Source organism: Staurois parvus, unplaced genomic scaffold (genome assembly GCF_062004578.1).
Source record: "Staurois parvus isolate SC_StPar_1 unplaced genomic scaffold, SC_StPar_1.0 ptg000020l, whole genome shotgun sequence".
Taxonomy (NCBI): Eukaryota; Metazoa; Chordata; class Amphibia; order Anura; family Ranidae; genus Staurois; species Staurois parvus.
In genome coordinates this window covers 7,783,952-7,802,757 of record NW_028317816.1, presented here as the reverse complement: position 1 = coordinate 7,802,757, position 18,806 = coordinate 7,783,952, and the positions used below count along the sequence as shown (strand labels likewise).

The 18,806-nt window shown below is 38.8% G+C and overlaps 1 protein-coding gene across 3 annotated transcripts in view; it reads left to right on the top strand.

Moving 5' to 3' along the window:
- Positions 1–18,806, top strand: part of BBS9 (Bardet-Biedl syndrome 9) — a 488,277-nt gene that overhangs the window by 225,491 nt on the left and 243,980 nt on the right. For all 3 annotated transcript variants that reach the window (XM_089687164.1, XM_089687172.1, XM_089687155.1), the window contains exons 13-14: positions 5,864–5,966; positions 12,243–12,347. In XM_089687164.1, coding sequence (XP_089543290.1) covers positions 5,864–5,966; positions 12,243–12,347 — 208 coding nt within the window. The remainder of the gene's footprint in view (positions 1–5,863; positions 5,967–12,242; positions 12,348–18,806) is intronic.

Genomic DNA, 18,806 nt, shown 5'->3' with positions numbered 1-18,806 from the left:
CCAATCATCTCTATAGTCTTAAGAATTCGGAAGCTACAAGCATTTCATCACTTCAGTTTCGCAGGATATAAACAGCGCCATTTGTAAATTGGGAAAGCATCTGATCACACCGATTTTGGTTTGACTAGATAATGTAAGGGCAGAGGAGATATCCAGAGTCTGATAGACCCCAGATTTCTCAAAAAAGAATATATGACAATGCCCATTGAAGTTATAGGGGATATTTGCATTCCCTGTTATAGCATTAAAAGTGATAAAAAAAAAAAAATGAAAGGTACAATGTAAAAATAATAAAAAAAAATCAAAATAACTAAAAAAAAAAAAAAAATTGCCCCTCCCATGCGCGCACACCTGTGTGCACGAGCTTTGACCCTGTGCCGTTATGTAAACAGCGGTTGCGCCATGCATGTGAGGTATTTGTTGTGAACTTCAGATCAAGGGCAGTAATTCTAACACTAGACCTCCTCTGTAATTTCATGTTTGGTATCTATTTACTCGACATACCATTATCTTTTATATTTTACCAAATAATTGGCCAATATATTATGTTTTTGTCCATTAAAAGTAAAAAAGTGTATTTTTAAAAAAGAATTTGCTTTTGAAAAATCGCTGCGTGAGTACTATGTGCCATAAAAAATTGTTGTACCCACCATTTTATTCACTAGGGTGTCTGCTTTAAAAAATATATAATGTTTGGGCGTTTAAATTAATTTCCTAGCAAAAAATACAGATTTTTTTTCATGTGAACAAAAAGTGTCAGAAAAGGCTTGGTCTTCAGGTGGTTAGAAGAGTGAGTTATGTGTGACATAAACTTCTAATGCTGGGCATAGAATGCCCCCACCCCCAAAATGACCCTTTTTTGGAAAGTAGACACCCCAAACTATTTTCTGAGAGGCATGTTGAATTATCAATTTTTTTTTTTTTTTTACACAAAATTGTTACTTAAATGATTTACTGCTCACACATGCCATGGGTATATGTGGAATTACTCCCCAAACTACATTCTGCTACTTCTCCCGAGTAGGGGGGTACCACATGTGAGAGACGTTTTGGCAGTCTAGCCAAGTACAGGACCCCAAAATCCAATAAGCACCTTCAGGCTTTTAAAGGGCTTTATTTCCTCATTACACTTCCAGACTACCTATCACAGTTTCGGAGGCCCTGAAATGCCAGGATAGCACCTAACCCCCCCAAATGACCCCTTTTTGGAAAATAGACACCCCAAGGAATTTGATAAGAAGCACGGTAAGTATTTTGCAGATCTCATTTGTTGCCACATGTTTTTGGAAAATGAAGAAAAAAAACAAAAACATATTTTTTCTATTTTTTTTTTCTAATTCAAAACCTTGTAAGAAAAAATTAGATCTGCAAAATACTCACCATGCCTCTTTTTAAATTCTTTGGGGTGTCTACTTTCCAGAAAGGGGTCATTTGAGGGGGGGTTGGTGCTATCCTGGCATGTCAGGGCCTTCAAAACTGTAATGGGTAGTGAGGAAGTGTAATGAGGAAAATACGCACCTTCAGGCTTTCAAAGTGGTCATTGGATTTCAGGCTCCTGTATGAGGCTAGGCTCCCAAAAAGTCTCACACACGTGGTATCCCCATACTCGGTAGAAGTAGTAGAATGTATTTGGGGTGGTATTCCACATATACCCATGGCTTGTGCAAGAAATAAATCTTTAAAAAAAAAAAATGTTTTGTCATTTTCCAGAAACTTGTGGAAAAAAAAAAAAATCTTTCATGGACTCAATATGCCTCTCAGCAAATAGCTTAGGGTGTCTACTTTCCGAAAAGGGGTCATTTGAGGGTGTTTGTACTATCCTGGTATTTTAGCACCTCAAGAAATGTGATGGGCGGTCAGAAAGTAAAAGCTGTGTAAATTCCATTATCTATACCATAGTTTGTAGACGCTATAACTTTCACACAAAGCAATCAATAGACACTTACTGGGATTTTTTTAACCAAAAACATGTAGCAGAATACATTTTGGCCTAAATTTATGATGAAATTTTTGTTTATTTGGATGAGAAAATATTGTTTTTTTTTCAAAAAAAATTTTTTTCTTCAAAAATTTTCTGGTTATAGCGCCAAAAATAAAAAGTGCACAGGTGATCAAATACCACCAAAAGAAAGCTCTATTTGTGTGAAAAAAAAGGACATAAATTTAATTTATGTACCATATTGCATGACCGCGCAATTGTCAATTAAACTAGCGTAGCAAAAAAATGGCGTAAATTGCAGTATCTATACCATAGTTTGTAGACGCTATAACTTTCACACAAAGCAATTAATATACAATTATTGGGATTTTTTTACCAAAAACAAGTAGCAGAATACATTTTGGCCTAAATTTATAACTAATTTTGAGTTAACTATATATTTTTTATAGCTGAAAGTAAAAAATATTGTTTTTCTTCAAAATTTTTGGTCTTTTTTTGTTTATAGCGTGCAAAATAAAAAGCACACAGGTGATCAAATACCACCAAAAGAAAGCTCTATTTGTGTGAAAAAAGGACGTAAATTTCGTTTGGGTGCAGCATTGCATGACCGCGCAATTATCAGTTGAATTAGTGCAGCGCCGAGTAGCAAAAAGAGGCCTGGTCAGGAAGGGGGGTAAATCCTCAGGAGGGCAAGTGGTTAATGATCTCTTTGTTTCCCATCCCTGGTTTGCAGGGATGAGAAACAGAGATCATTCTCTTTTACAGAGGTCTGTGTTGATTGTCAGCACAGAGCTGTGGGCTGTGATTGTACACAGCCAATCAGCAGGTCCCGGCCATGAATCATTGGTCGAGACTTCCTGACAGGTTTCCCCTGTGTACAATCACAGTGGGTGCCGGCGGGGGGGGCATGCATGCGCATCCTAAAACTCGGAAGCAGGCAGCGACACACAGGTACGTAGTACATTGCAGGCTGGCAGTCCACATGTGGTTAAGAAGTGCATTATTTTTGAAGAATAAGGATATTGTTTAGTGTCGCTTTCAGATTTTAAAAATGTGTTATATATTTTAAAAATCTACTGGATCAGAATATAAGGTTGCATGTTAAAATTACATGCCATACAGATATGTACAAACAAAAAAGCCTTGAATCATTTTTTTTTTGTTAAAGTGTAAATGCGGACTTTTATGTTTTGGATAGAGGTAGAAAGGATTAGAAGATTTATTGGGTTTTAATTGCCATCTGGATGCCTGTTGTTGGAGATTTCCCCTTTGTTCCTGTCCTTGTGAATGCTATTTTTTGAAAAGGAAATTAAGATTCTTTCCAACATATGTACAGACAAAATTACAAACCTCAACAGTGGCTAAATAGATAGCACTTCTGCCTGGCAGTACTAGGGTCGTTGGTTCAAATCAAACCACGGCACCAGCTGCCTGGAGTTTGCATGTTCTCCCTGTTTCTGCGTGGGTTTCCTCCGGGTACTCCGGTTTCCTCCCACACTCCAAAGACATGCTGGTAGGTGAATTGCATCCTGTCTAAATTGGCTCTAGTATGTATGAATGTGAGTTAGGGACCTTAGATTGTACATACCTTGAGGGTTAGGGACTGATGTGAATGTACAATATATATGTAAAGCGCTGTGTAAATTGACAGCGCTATATAAGTACCTGTAATAAATAAATAATAAGTCGTTACATTGGTACACTCAACTTAACAAAGGTGGTTTTATGGCATTGATTTTTTTTTATGGGAGATTTTCCAAAATGTCCTCTATCAGTGACTGTATAATATAAATATGCACTTCTTTATTACCTTAAAGTGTATCTAAAACTATTTTCTTCACTGTGGATAAAGTAAGTAAGGGGTAAAAACTAAAATCGCAACGTACACTTATTTTCTAAAGTAAGGTGCACAATTTCCTGCATACTTACCAGGTATCTGAGACGATCGCGGTGTCAGACCCCAGCCCTTCTCACCAACTCGTGACCGAAGGACTAGCCAATCTAAAACCGCGCTGTCATGTGCGTAACAATGCCATGCCCAGCTGCACTCTGCACAACGATTTTCCAGCTAATGGACCACCGATGTACCTGCAGCCTGCGCAATTGCTACTGGGTCAGGTTAATTACGCAAGTAACCCTTCACACTGCCACCACCTCCTTTTTGTATAGAGAAAGTGGAAACTCGGCAATATCAGCAATAACACTATGATGGTTGAATAATCGTCTGTATACCACTGTCACCGCAGGCAGCAATATACCGAAGTTTAAAACACACACACGGTAGCGCTTTTCAGAGGCAGGAGTTCTGAGTTTGCATTAAAGAGCTTTAGAAACAGTTCAACACTTTCAGAAAGTAAGACTTATTACTAAAAGGTCAAAAGGGTGCAATAAAAATATTTACAGAAAAAGATGTAGCCAATATATATACAGACAGCAATAGCACAGCAAAGAGATAACAGAAAGGAATTGAGATAGATAAATACTTGCCAAAAGCCTCGGGTTAAGCAGCTTTCAAGTTTTCTGGGCAAAAGGGCGTTTTCTCCCAAAGTTGGTTCCGATGTTAAAAAGGGAGAATTCTTCAACTTAGCTCAACTCAGCTTTTCTTAGCTTTTTCTAGGACCTCCACAGGGTGTCTCCCTGAAACAGAGAACCAGTCGCCTCATTTCTGAAGGGGGTTGTGTAGGCTGGGAGCTCAGTCTTTGACCAAAGCCTTCACAAATTATACTATGGCCAATAACTTTTCCTAAGTACATATAACATTCTATCCACGAGTAGATTAATACCCAGAATCATCTGCTGAACGGTTAGATATGAAATATGAAATATCTGTTTGAATGGTTAAGGAGATATAATTTTTTGCTCTCCTGTATATGTCAGATAGGGGGTGTAATATACCAGGCGACTTGTCTTACCATGAGCCATCCGAATATGTGTTCCACGTTTGTGTAATTATTTCCAATTTGGAGATATAAAATTATATGGAAAAGTGAGTTTTTAAATGTAAGTCTGTATTTACGACTCCCTGGAATGTCTTTTGAAGCTCAGCGAGGGCTCGGTTTATGGCGTTACGACCCCTTCTCCAGCAGGAGTCTCGTAGACAGAGGGGCACCAGCTAGTTGTGAGATTTATAACCATGACGCCCTCCCAATGAGTTTGCTGCCTGGGATCTGCATCAAACAGACCACATGTCACTCAACAGAGAGGGAGGGGGGATGAGGAAAGCTGATTTGGGAGAGAGAGATACGAAACGAAGGGGTTTGGAGCAAAATAGATAACCGCGTCCATCTCTGTGTGCATGATTGCTACAGTATCCAAAAAACAAAATTTGGTTTTGGTTGCAACAACGTCTGTTTTTAAAGCAGATCGTTAGATGGTGTATTTATTATATTGCTGAAAAAACATTTGTTTTATTTGTTTAAATGCTGCTGAGCTGAGCTTCGTGTTCTGTTTTTGTCCTGATGACCATTGTCATTGGGAATGAAGAAGAGATGAATGAGAAGAAATCCAAAATTTGGAGTTGTCACTGGAACGACAATAGAGGAGAAGTCTTCAGACAGACCACAACCTAATCATCACCTATTCTCAAATGCATTATATCGAAACAAATGCAATGTATTCAAACACAAAAAAATTAAGCCACGTGGTCTTCAAGAAACTATAATCATATTAAATTAAATATGGGCTTCAAGAAGTAACTTTTAGTAGCCTCCCAACATTACGTTTATGGACCTTTTCGTAAACATTAGCAAAACAAATTTTTTTATTAGATTTAACTTTTTATTCTCTAGAAAATTAAAATTTGAGAACTTTTTATATTTTTTTTGTTCCTAGGGTACAGATGATTATATGGTTTTTACATTTCTGAATATGTTTTCCAAACAAATAACTAAATATTGTACTTTTGGGTTCTTGATTCCTGAATAGTTCTGTATACGGACAAAACTGCAGGTGAAGAAGACCATACTCTCCATTACAGTCCCATCATTTCTAGCAGTTACTCAAGACCAGTTCATATTTGATTCTGTTGGTGAGTAAATAAAATTGTTTCACATTCCATTTTAAAATATAGTTTATAATGCTGTATGTACTTTTTCTCAGTATTACATGATACACAAAGAACTACACCTGGGTTATTACCTCCCACTTCCCCTTTATTTATCCCCTTTACTCACCCCTTCCTGTTGCCTTTTCTGCACTATGTGTTGTGCATGCTGCATGTTGTGTAAGATCTGTTTGTATAACAGACAAATCAGCCTCTGCTGAACTTTGTGTTCAAAAGCATGTGTTTGAGTAGCACTGCCTTTGTTTGCAAAGAGTGTCATTCGTACACAAAACCTATCTAAGTATTGAACATTTTTCCAGGTTATTATATTTCTAAAGGTATTACTGACATGACATTTTCTCCACATGTCTGTAACAACTTATACAATCCATACATACAAAGAAACCAAAACAAGTAAGTTCAGAAATTAAGTTATGTCTAATAAAATGGAATGACACAGGGAAAAAGTATTGAACACATGAAGAAATGGCCGAGTCAATTACCTGATCTCAACCCAGTTGGCATTCATTGCCAGTGATTTTATGTATGATCATATTCAATTGTCCAGTTACTTTTGGTCCCTTGAAAAGCTGTAATTCCTAAACCTTTCCTCCAATTTGGATGTACATACCCTCAAATTTAACCTGAGTGTGTGCACTTTCTGCACTTTCAGCCCACAGCCATTATAGAACTATAGCTTAAATATGTTTTGGTAAATACCTGAAAAAAAAACTAAAAATGTGCCTGTGTCCAAATATATATGGACCTAACTGTAGTCTAGTAAAATGAGACCAAAATTGAACTCTTTAGATGCCATGTTTGGAGGTCAAATAGCACTGCACATCACCCCAAAAGCACCATACCAGCAAAGTAGTTTGGAGGTGGGAACATCATGGTGTGGGGCTGTGTTTCACCATACAGTACTGGCAAACGTCATGTCATTGAAGGAAGGGTGAATGGAAAAATGTACAAAGACATTCTTGATAAAAATCTGCTGCTATCTACCAGGATGATGAAGATGAAATGAGGGTGGACATTTCATCAAGACAGTGATCCAAAACACAAAGCTGAGGAAACTCAGTTGGTTTCAAAGAAAGAAAATAAAGTTGCTAGAATACCCAGCCAATCACCTAACTTGAATCCAATAGAACCGATAGAACATCTGTGGAAAGAACTAAAGATCAGAGTTCATAGAAGAGGCCCACCGAACCTTCACATTTTGAAGACTGTTTGTGTGGAAGAATGGGCCAAAATCACACCTGAGCAATGCATGCGTCTAGTTTCTCCAAACAGGAGGCATCTTGAAGCTGTCATTACCAACAAAGGATTTTGTACGAAGTATTAAATAAATTTCAATTAGCGTGTTCAATACTTTTTCCCTGTATTATTCCATTTTATTACAAAAAAATTAATTTCTGAATTTATATGTTTTGGTTTCTTTGTATATATGGCATGCATGGGTTGTTACTGAAATGAGGTGAAAAGTTTATGTCAATAGCACCTTAGCAGAAATATATTTACTGAGAAAAATGGTGACGTGTTCAGTACTTATTTTACCTGCTGTTTATGTGCTGCTGGCTCCTGCTCTCTCAGTGCTGAACTTCTAGTCTTTATAGGAAAGAGCAGGGGCGGACTGACCATTTGGAAACTCGGGCACTGCCCGAGGGCCCAGGGTCAGTAGGGGGCCCCATGAGATGCCCCTGGTACCTTTTTCATGCCCATGGTAGGCTTTTTTGAGTTTGGGCAAGGACACAGGGGCCCCATGATCCCCTATTGCCCGGGGGCCCCATGAGTTGTCAGTCCGCCCCTGGGAAAGAGGTAAAAGTTTGCAGTGCAGTCTCCAGTCAGTTTATTAACTTGGAGGAGGGAGGAGCAGGGGAGTGTCTTTCCATCCTGAGCTGTGGCGCTTTGTGTTTCTATTGATACACGCAATGTAGGAGGCGCAGCTCTAGTCCGTAGACAACTCTAGTCCCTCCATAGGATACTACAGAAGAAACAGTCCGCCTTGAAACAGGAAACCTGGGGCACCAGATAAACAGGAACTCAGGCAAGGATTAAAAAATATATAAGCTGCATACTCAGTGAATGATTAAATCAGTTGCTGAAAGTGCTTAAAAAAACAAGGGTTATCACTTTAACCCCTTTATGCTGTCGGAACTGTTCTGGGCTTACAGAATGAAACAGGAAGGCTTGAACTTATCATCTCTACATGGGCATGCTGGAAGCCATTTTGTTCTGTATATTCTATTTTCATGGTTTCTGAACCTTTTGCAGATTCTAAGAGCATTCCAAAGTCGTTACAGCTTATGTTCCCAGGTTATAAATTTTGGGGGAAGTATGGTGGTATCAGACAGCTGCAAGATAAAGACAAGACATGATACCAAGCTGTAAGATAAATGGATGAGTCCATGTCTAGATTGAACAAAGCACAAAAGAACTGTTCACAATGATTTTTTTCTCCATGAACATCTGGAAAAGAGTTCATATTAAACTTTACATTGTATATGGTATTAGTATTATTTGACAGGATTACTTTAATCAAAAATGTCAGTTGTCAATTGTATTATTAGTAGTATTGCATGAAGTGAATTCTTGCTTGCTTAAGTAATTCAGGTTTTATATTACTATGTTCAATTTCCATATACATATATATTTTTTCTATATTAATTGGTTTTAACAATTAATACCTATTGATATATTGTGGATATTATGTTTTTAACATTAGAAATAAATAGTTTGAGTTTTGTAGGATACATAGGTATATTTTTTTTTCTTCTCCAGAATCACTTAGGTTATACATTATTTGCAGTGACATGAGTACTAATCTGTCTGAAACCAGCCCTGTCAGAAAGGCAGTTAATATTCATGATATTCTTACTAGCCAAGGTTAAAGGTCAACCTTTGACATGTTACAGAAGAAATGTCCCAGATACCCAAAAACATTCCTAATCCTATACTGCCCCCTTCAGGTGATTGAAATCAATTAGTAAAGAAAATGACACCTAGTCTGACTTCAGTTTTAGGAGAGATAAGATTTGCCCGCTTAGGTTTTTTGGGGGGATAAAAGTAGGAGATGGACAGAGAAGGAGGGCACATCATCAAAAAGACAGGACATCACAAGAAAAAGATGGGAGACAAGGGACAACAGATGGACACAGACATCCTGAAATGAGCCGACTGAAAGCTGACATCACTGACACCATAGAGTCCATATTGGTAACTATAACTTTCATTTTTTTAGCTAACTTGTACTCGCCTTATATCTCCAGATAAATTGTTTAGTCCAATAAAGGTTATGGTTTGCACAGGAGTTGATGTTAAGTACTTTTAACTGCAGTATAAATTATTTTCATTTTAATTCTCTGGGGAAAATTTTAATTTTAAATATCTCTAAAGCTAATTCCAGCTTCTAGTCAATGGTTTAGCTGGATATATATATATATATATATATACGACAAGGTAGACAACTCAGTGTAACAATTGATCTTGACCTCAGATAGATAGTAAGCTGATTGGATTGGCCTGTGTATGGTATTCTTAATCATTTCATGCCAAGGTACTCGTTAAGCTTTGAATGTCTGGTTGTAGAGAGATCACGTGGTTGTTTGCATAGCTGTTGTAACATGTTGCTGAGTTACTGATAGTTTCTTATACTGCATTTCTTCTAGACAGTTGGTTCTAATCCTTTAATATTTGAAAGTAATTTCTGGTTTGAATTTCTAACCAATATTTTGGATTAGATCATTGTACTGTTATTTTGAATTGTTTATTATTTATCATCACCTATTATATTTCATTACCATTTTGCACAGATTTTTATTATTAATAAATATATATTTTTGCACATTTTTACTTTTTAGTAGAGAATCTCTATAATTCCAGATCCCCACCTATTTTCATAAATATACTGATTATATTCTCAGAGCTAAAGTTCTGACAATGCCCCAGTAACCCATATGTGCAGCAGCAAAAGCTGGGCTTTAATGCTCACATGTCACACATATGTGTTGTTGGACGGACAGTGTTTATGTGTTGGGAGCATGCTCCCTGTGCATTCCCAGTACAAAGTCCGAATTGCTGGAAATGGCTCTCATTGGTAGCCGGTGAGACCGTCTTTCGATTACGTGTCCACTGTAACAGCCAAACACAGTGGTCACATGATTGCTAATCCTTCCTGCCCCCCCCTTCCCCCCCGAACATTTAAAAAGGACACCAGGGAAAGTGGTTACATTGTTAGTGAGGCTGAAAAAAGACACTAGTCCATTTAGTTCAACCAACCAGGAACAGACAGACATAGACTGCTACACTATGTACAAGCAGAGAGAATACATTGTGATTTATTCACATATAGAGAGCAACACAACAACATACACTCTCAGATGTAGAGGAATTCCTGATTCCCAGGACTTGGTGTGGACAGGAGCAGGCAAAGCCACCATTAAAAATCATGGATGGGGCCCTGCACAGCCTAGGTAGCTTGGTCCCCATTCTGTGTAACAAGCACTTGTGTGATGCAGCTTGAAATTGTGGCAATGCATGTTACTTTTGTTGGTGTGATATTGTTCCATTCATTCATTCATTCTGTGCAAAGGATGTACATTACATTGCCCAAAAATATGGCACACACCGTTCTTTGACAGTTCAATGAACATCCGTTTCAAGGTGTGCTGGGGTGTTATTCAGAATGTATTCAAATCAAAACCACCTCCAAATATACTAATAAAAATACCTCCCCCACAACACAATCAACACCCTCCCCTGAAGATGTACAAAATAATATAATGTGAAAGTGCTATTAAGAAAAGGCACATAATACAACAACAGTGAAGTCCAATCCCTAATCAGTCCAACTATAAACCATAACCTTCCTGTGTAATCACAGTGAAAAATACAGTCCAAAATTGAAATATGATAAAATCAATCCTTCCAACGACATCCACGATGTATACACCTCAAAAAAAAGAAATATCATTTAGTGCATTACCTTTTATAAACAAATAATATCACTCTAGTGAATACCCCACACAGTTTATGCAGTGAATATTTGTGAAAAATAGTGAAAAAATGTGAAACAATCTGTGAAATATATAGGCATGCTTTATTGGGATTGTTGGTAAGGGTATCCTTACTATAAATAGAAGAGCACACCAGTTTGAATCTTTCTTTTGTGTGGCACTGAAGAGTGATTCACATACACAGTGATTTCACAGATTGTTTCACGTTTTTTTCACTATTTTTCACAAATATTCACTGCATAAATGGTATGGGGTATTCACTAGAGTGATATTATTTGTTTATAAAAGGTAATGCACTATATGATATTTCTTTTTTTTTTGAGGTGTATACATCGTGGATATCGTTGGAAGGATTGATTTTATCATATTTCAATTTTGGACTGTATTTTGCACTGTGATTACACAGGAAGGTTATGGTTTATAGTTGATGGACTGATTAGGGATTGGACTTCACTGTTGTTGTATTATGTGATTTTTCTTAATAGCACTTTTCACATTATATTATTGTTATTCAGAATGAACCAACGCACTGCAGCACACATGTAGCATGCTTTGCCGCAACACTATAGTGTGAACAGGCATTAAATGTAAGTGTAGACATTTGCTTGGATGACAAGAGGCGACCCTAATACATGTTAAGCCCAGGTCAGCCAATTAAAGGAAGGCCAGGAGATGCATATGAAAGATGACATTGCTGCTCCACAAATATGAGGGATGACACCAAACAGAAAAATGCTTGCTACTAACAAAATACCGCACTGGTACACCAGGGTGTTTGTTAGGCTTTTAGAGGAAAATGTGAGGAAAAAAATGTGCTGCAGCTTCAAGAACAAACACTCCTGAGGATGTTACTCTGTTAGCATTTAGGTTGTTAGGCAGCATCTGTACCAGCGGTAGAGAGCAGAGGGACTGGCAATATAAGAGTTACATTTCATGCAAAATTGTAGGGATAGAGCCAAGGACTTATGGATCCATGTCAGTTTTTCAAAATGGAAACAGCCAAATGAAGGCGACAGGCTTGTGTGGTGTTTGTCAGTTTTGTGGATGTCATTGTCATACATTGTATAGTCATACTTGGGTAATATCACCCATTTGTAACGTCACTCTTTAGTGCTTTCATGCTTTGTGCTGTCATATTGCTCTTGTCATTTCATGCTTATGTGATTTTGCCATTATATTTTGTTTGTCAACCCTTTGTGGCCACAGTTGCACATATTTCTCTTTTAATAACAATTGTTTATTACAGACCAAGGCATACCTAAAACAGCAAGCATTTCGGTTTTCCTGAGGGGCAACTGTCTACCAGCAGACCTGGAAGGAAGTGCTGTGGCATCATACAGCACACCAACAGGCAAGTAACTGATGCTGAAGCAGCATATTTATGGCGTAACATTTATATCAATTTGGAATAAATAAACAGCAAAAGAAGATAGAAGCCACGAGTTTGGCCAAATTGTAATACTTATTAAGTGGAATGCAAGTTGGTTTTAGAAATATTGTATAGATGACAGTCATGCAAACACCAAACCACCGATTCAGTTTTTCATTTTTCTCAAAGGTGGTGTAGACTGATACTTGAAAAGTTGTCCCAACTGCATTGGCCTTCATTGATAGCTTTGCACAGTTCAGCAGTTTACAAAAAAAAAAAAAAAAAAACACAGCCAATTGCCCCTGCGTACACAGTGGGACTGCTGGTTGTAAGTCTCTGTCTCCTGCTTACAAACAAGCAGGACACATGGACCTGCTCCAGGTATAGTTAGAGCTCAAAAGGGCTCTTAAGCTGTCATCTACAGCTGCTTTCAGCCAAAATTTGCAGCACAAAATACACTGAAGGATACAATGTACACATGCCTGTGTTTTCACTTAGGGTTAGATTTTACCAGGGTTTTTCTCAGCGGGAATGCAGTTCTGACACCTCCAGCACGGAATGTATGTAATGGCAAGTGGTGTTGGGGCATGCTGGAGGGTCTATTGTTTCTGGAGGTCTGTTGTCATTGGGAAAGCCTATTGTTTCTGGGGGGTCAGTTGTTGCTGGGAGAGTTCTACTGTTGAGGGAGGGGTCTATTGTTGCTGGCTGCTGGAAGGTCTATTCATGCTGGCTGCTGAAAGATCTATTGTTGCTAGGGGGTCATATATTACTGGGTGATCATATATTGCTGGGAGAAATCTACTGTTAAAGGAGGGGTCTGTTGTTGCTGGAGGGTCTATCCATGCTGGCTGCTGGAGGGTCTATTGTTGTTGAGGTGAATCTATTGCTGGGGGGAATTTTTGTTGTGGTGTGTCTATTGTTGCAAGGAGTCTATGGATGCTGGGTGGTCTATTGTTACGACTGTAGGGGATCTATTTTACTGCCTTTCATTGAAAAATTCTATACAAATCACATAGCACCACAACATGACACTTGGTTCCGTATTCTCTAAAAAGGGTGGTACTGGGAGGTGGGTAGGGGTGGAACCAAGTGCAGGTGCTTGGAGGTGGGTAGGGGGTGGAGACAAGGGGGTGACTTGGAAGGGGGGAGTACCTGCACCTATTCTCTGAGGAAAAAAAAGCCCTGAATTTTACTATTTTTCAAATAGTAAAATCTAACTCTAAATGAAAACACAGGCACATGTACATTGTGCTTCCGACATTGCTCCCACTCATCTCTCTCACACATTTGCACTAGGCCCCAGCACTCAGCAGTATTGTTTTGGCTCAGGCTACCACTATGTTTACCATCTATTCCCAGCTCTATGCTTAGGGTGATTCACTGGGAGGAATGACCTCGTATTATGTGACTGGGCATGCTGACCGATAAGTAGGTGAGTCCGAATATGTACTGTAGATTGATAAATTCAGTACTGAAACTATTATTTTAAACTAAAAAAAAACAATTAACACATTGATGTTGATTTACTAAAGGCAAATATGTTCACTATGCAAAGGAATTTGCACTTTGTATTAGAATTTACCCATAGCTTAGTAAATGAGGTAAAGCTTTGCTGACTTCCATCATCCAGTTATGTGCAAGAATATACTGTTTATTTACCTGTATGTGATTGGGTATTCTTTGCAAAGTGAATTTTGATCACATTTGCTAAGATAAGGGAAAATTCCATTGCAAAGTGCATGTAAAGTGAACATCCTAAAGACCTACAACCTGCCATCACACCCTCCATAATTCTTTTCTGCATTTACTGCTTGCAACATATCCCCTTCATTCCTCTTCTGCACATACTTTTCATCTGTGATACCCTTCCTAAACTCAGTTTGCCTTGTGTAGCTATAACGCCTGATATTGTTAGAGTGATACTAAGGTCTGGTTCTCAGTGATGTGGTGCAATTTCTGTGCGTTTTCAAGCATGATTTCAGGAGCAGTTGTGGTACTTTACACAGCTGCGACTTCTGTTCTGGCTAATTTTGTGACATTAGAAAGAGGTGTATCTGGCTCTGAAATCACATTGGATTTGAACACCTATGCGTTTTCACTGTTGTTTCTATTCAAGTCTATTTGGCTGTAAAACGCACCGCATTGCACCAAACACGCACAGGACCCTTTTGAAAATCACATCGCTCTTGGAATGCATAGAGGTGAATGACCTCAGTAGAAACTCATGTTATCTCTCTTGGCATGCAAATCTATGCATTCTGGAACGCATCAGAACCCCATCAGATTCGCATCAGCTCTGGTTCAAAAATATGTGGTTCTGGATGCGTTTTCAAAAGCACAGATTTGCATGACAGGTTAGATCCTATGTGTTCCCTTTTGAGGTGGGTCACACTGGTGGTCAACAAGCATTGTGTTTTGAGTGCTATTCCAAAAGGGGTCTTGTTCAAATTTGGAGTGGTGCGTTCCAGACTCTCAAGTGATAGCATATAGTGGCATTCACAGGTCATTGTTCACTTAGGATTGCAATTGATAGGCATTTTTTTATTGAAGTCAATGGAAGGCTTTTTTGCATTGAAGTTAACGGAAGGCTTTTTTGCACTGAAGTCAATGGAAGGCAATTTTGCATTGAAGTCAATGAAAGGCGAATTTGCATTGAAGTCAATGAAAGGCAATTTTGCATTAATATCAATGGAAGGCAATTTTGCACTGAAGTACAGAGGGGAAAATAATTATTTGATCCCCTGCAGATTTTGTAAGTTTGCCCACCTACAAAGAAATGAAGGGTCTATAATTTTTATCATAGGTGTATTTTAAATGATAGAGAGAGAATATCAACCAAAAATCCAGGAAAAACGTATGGTACAAATGTTATAAATTGAGTTGAAGTTCAGTGAGTAAAATAAGTATTTGATCCCCAAACTCAACATGACATAGTACCTGGTGGACAAACCTTTGTTGGCAAGCACAAAAGGTGGCAAGGTAAGATGTTTCTTGTAGTTGTTTACCAGGTTTGCACACATCTCAGGAGGGATTTTGGTCCACTCTTCTTTACAGATCTTCTCTAAATCCTTAGAGTTTCTTGGCTGTTGCTTGGCAACTTGTAGTTTCACCTCACTCCATACATTTTCTATAGAATTAAGATCTGGAGACTGGCTAGGCCACTCCATAACTTTAATGTGCTTCTTCTTGAGCCACTCCTTTGTTTCCTCGGTGGTATGTTTTGGGTCATTGTCACGCTGGAAGACCCATCCATGACGCATCTTCAGTGTTCTCGCTGAGGGAAGAAGGTACTCATCCAAGATTTTAAAATACATGGCCCTATCCATTGGCCCCTCAATGAGGCAAAGTTGGCCTGTACCTTTAGCAGAGAAACAGCCACAAAGAATAATGTTTCCACCTCCATGCTTGACTGTAGGGATGGATTTCTTAGGGTCATAGTCAACATTTTCCTTCCTCCAAACATGGCGAGTCGAGTTAATGCCAGAGAGCTCAATTTTGGTCTCATCTGACCACAGCACTTCACTGTGGTCTCATCCTTCACTGAATCATTTAGATATTCAGTGGCAAGCTTCAGACGGGCCTATACGTGTGCCTTCTTGAGGAGGGGGACCTTGTGAGCGCTGCAGGATTTCAATCCATGGCTGTGTATTGTGTTACCAATGGTTTATTTGGTGGCTGTGGTCCCAACTGCCTTGAAATCATTCACAAGTTCCTCCCGTGTAGTTCTGGGCTGATCTCTCACTTTTCTCATGATCATCCTTACCCCATGAGGTGAAATCTTGCATTGAGCTTCAGACTGAGGGCGATTGATGGTTATTTTGTATTTCTTCCATTTGCAAATAATCACTCCATCAGTTGTCTCACCAAGCTTCTTGCTGATGGTCTTGTTGCCCATTCCAGCCTTGTGCAGGTCTGCAATCTTGTCCCTGACATCCTTTGACAGCTCTTTGGTCTTGCCTGTGGTGGTGCTCAAGATAGAGAGAAAGAGATTCTGTGGGCAGATGTCTTTTATACACATAACGAGTTGTTCTTAGGAGCAGCTTCTTAAATTGACAGGACTAATCTGTGCACCACATGAGTACATACCCAGTCTGTGGGAGCCAGAAATATTGTTGGTTTGTAAGGGATCAAATACTTATTTTACTCACTGAACTGCAACTCAATTTATAACATTTGTATTGTGTTTTTCTGGAGTTTTGGTTGATATTCTGTCTCTGTCATTTAAAATAACCCAGTGATAAAAAATTATAGACCCTTAATTTCTTTGTAAGTGAGCAAATGTACAAAATCTGCAGGGGATCAGATAATTTTTTTCCCCACTGTAAATGGAAATGTAAAAGCCAAAGTCGCATCTTTGGTGAAATCTCACTCAAAGCGCAATGCTATTCCCACAGAAACGCATCCATAAATAATAATGCGATTTCAGCATGCATGTGTGAAAACCCAAGGTCAGGGCTAAGACTAGCCAGTTATCCAGGGAAGGAAGGGGATGGCACAAGGTAGTTGACATAGGGATAAGTATTACTAAGTTTAGCCAGATGTCTGGGAGAGGGAGGTGGTGGCACAAAGTAGTTGGCCTAGTTGAGCATGAAGTCAAAATCCAGCCCTGGTGCTTGAATCCTTTATCCTTTGAAAACCTTTCTCACTATTCTATTAATAATTATTATTATTATTTCATAAACACATCTTAGGAGGTCTAGTATCTAGTTCTGAGAAAAGACTGGATTTTGTGTAAATGATCAGGTGCTTTAAACCAGTTTCTGACGTTATGGTCCCAGATACATCTTCTGCTTTGCCTGCCAAAATAAGCACAAGAAGCTTTGTGTGGAGATTCTTGGCTTTGTTTTTTCATCACCTTCCAAAAAAACTAGCAATCCCTTCCCTTCTCCAAGAGAAACAGAGTTATTGCTTTCAGCATCATTCTATGAAGAATTATGAGTACATTTTCAAACTGAACACAACAGTTTATCAGGCTGATGAGACCTGTGGTGGGTGAATGCACAACAAGCATCTTGTTTTGGCATCACATTGTCCTTTTTGGTTATGCTAAATGTCTTATAAATGCTTCCCCTGGGTCTACAAGTTAAATCACCTTCAATAAATATTACATATGATAAATGCAATAAGCAGCTGTATTTGTGTTTTCGGCATTCTTTATCATTTAAGCACTGCATGACCACTTCAATGTTTATTTAGATCTGTAATTCTTAAGCCAATTTTTAAAGGAAGCTTTAACTGAGGAAGTATGAAGACTGCTGTTGCTAACTTCTGCTTATAAAAATACCTACCGTCTGGCTGTCATACTGAATCAATGGTTTAGCACTTCCAGAGTCAAAACCAGATGGAAATAAATAGATTGGGACTTCTGATTTCACTTTCCTGATCTTCATGCAGTCATTGACAGCTAGGTAAACAGCATTCTTTTGGATTGGGTTTGGCAGTGGAGGCTTCTGCTTTTCTTTCAGAGCAAGCCTTTGTTGAAATGCCAGCTCTAACATTACAGATAATGACACTGGTGCCAATCATTACCAAGTATTTTTGATCTGATAATCAAAATGCACTGCTGAGCCCCTGAAACCCTGGATGTCCGCAGCACATAGCTTCCTGAATTTAGAGATATGAGCACTAAAAAGAACCTCAAATGCATCCCACACTGCTATGCTGGTTGTTTTGGCAGGTTGCTATGCCTTGCATTGCTTTGTAGGGTGCTGTAGAGGCACTGCTCTGATTTTCTACTGAGATCTTATGGGGCTATAAGGTTCATTGCCAATATTTTCTACTTCAGGCTGTGGAAATATGGGGGATCCTTGGGCAGCCTGAAGTGATAGGTTCTCAAAAAATTGGTACCAGCTAGCACCTGGCAGTGCCTAGTGTCAACGTCAGCTGTGGGACTTTTGTGAAGGAAATGATGTACTTTAACATAGAGTTTTTTTAAATTACAAGATATTTCAAGAAATCAGGTAAGAAACATTTCTGTTTACTATTGAGTAGGGATAGAGAATGGGATTTAATAGTCTCCCAGTAAATGCGTGGCTAAATCTGAAAACTGCACTTCAGATACAATTAGTTAAAGTGGTTGTAAACCTTAGACATAAAATATGAACAAAGCATATCTCTCTATAGTGTGTAATTGCCTCAATCCAGAGCACTAAGTGTCATTTCTGTCTGCTGCCCCATTCCACTGGTATAAGCATGAGTCACTACTGATGAGTTTTCCTGACACCAAGAAAAAAATGGTGACGGGAGCTCCAGCTGATTGAAAGACTCTTCTCTGTTCCTGTGTGCTGTGTGAAGGGGGGGAGGGGTCTCTTCCCTCCAATCAGCTCTCAGAGCTCTCCTAACTGATGTAACTTCAGCTCCCCACCCCCTGCTTTTCAGAGCTGAGAGATCTAAATTCTGCACTTTGAATGTATGTACGGGACAGATGGCTTTAGATAAACA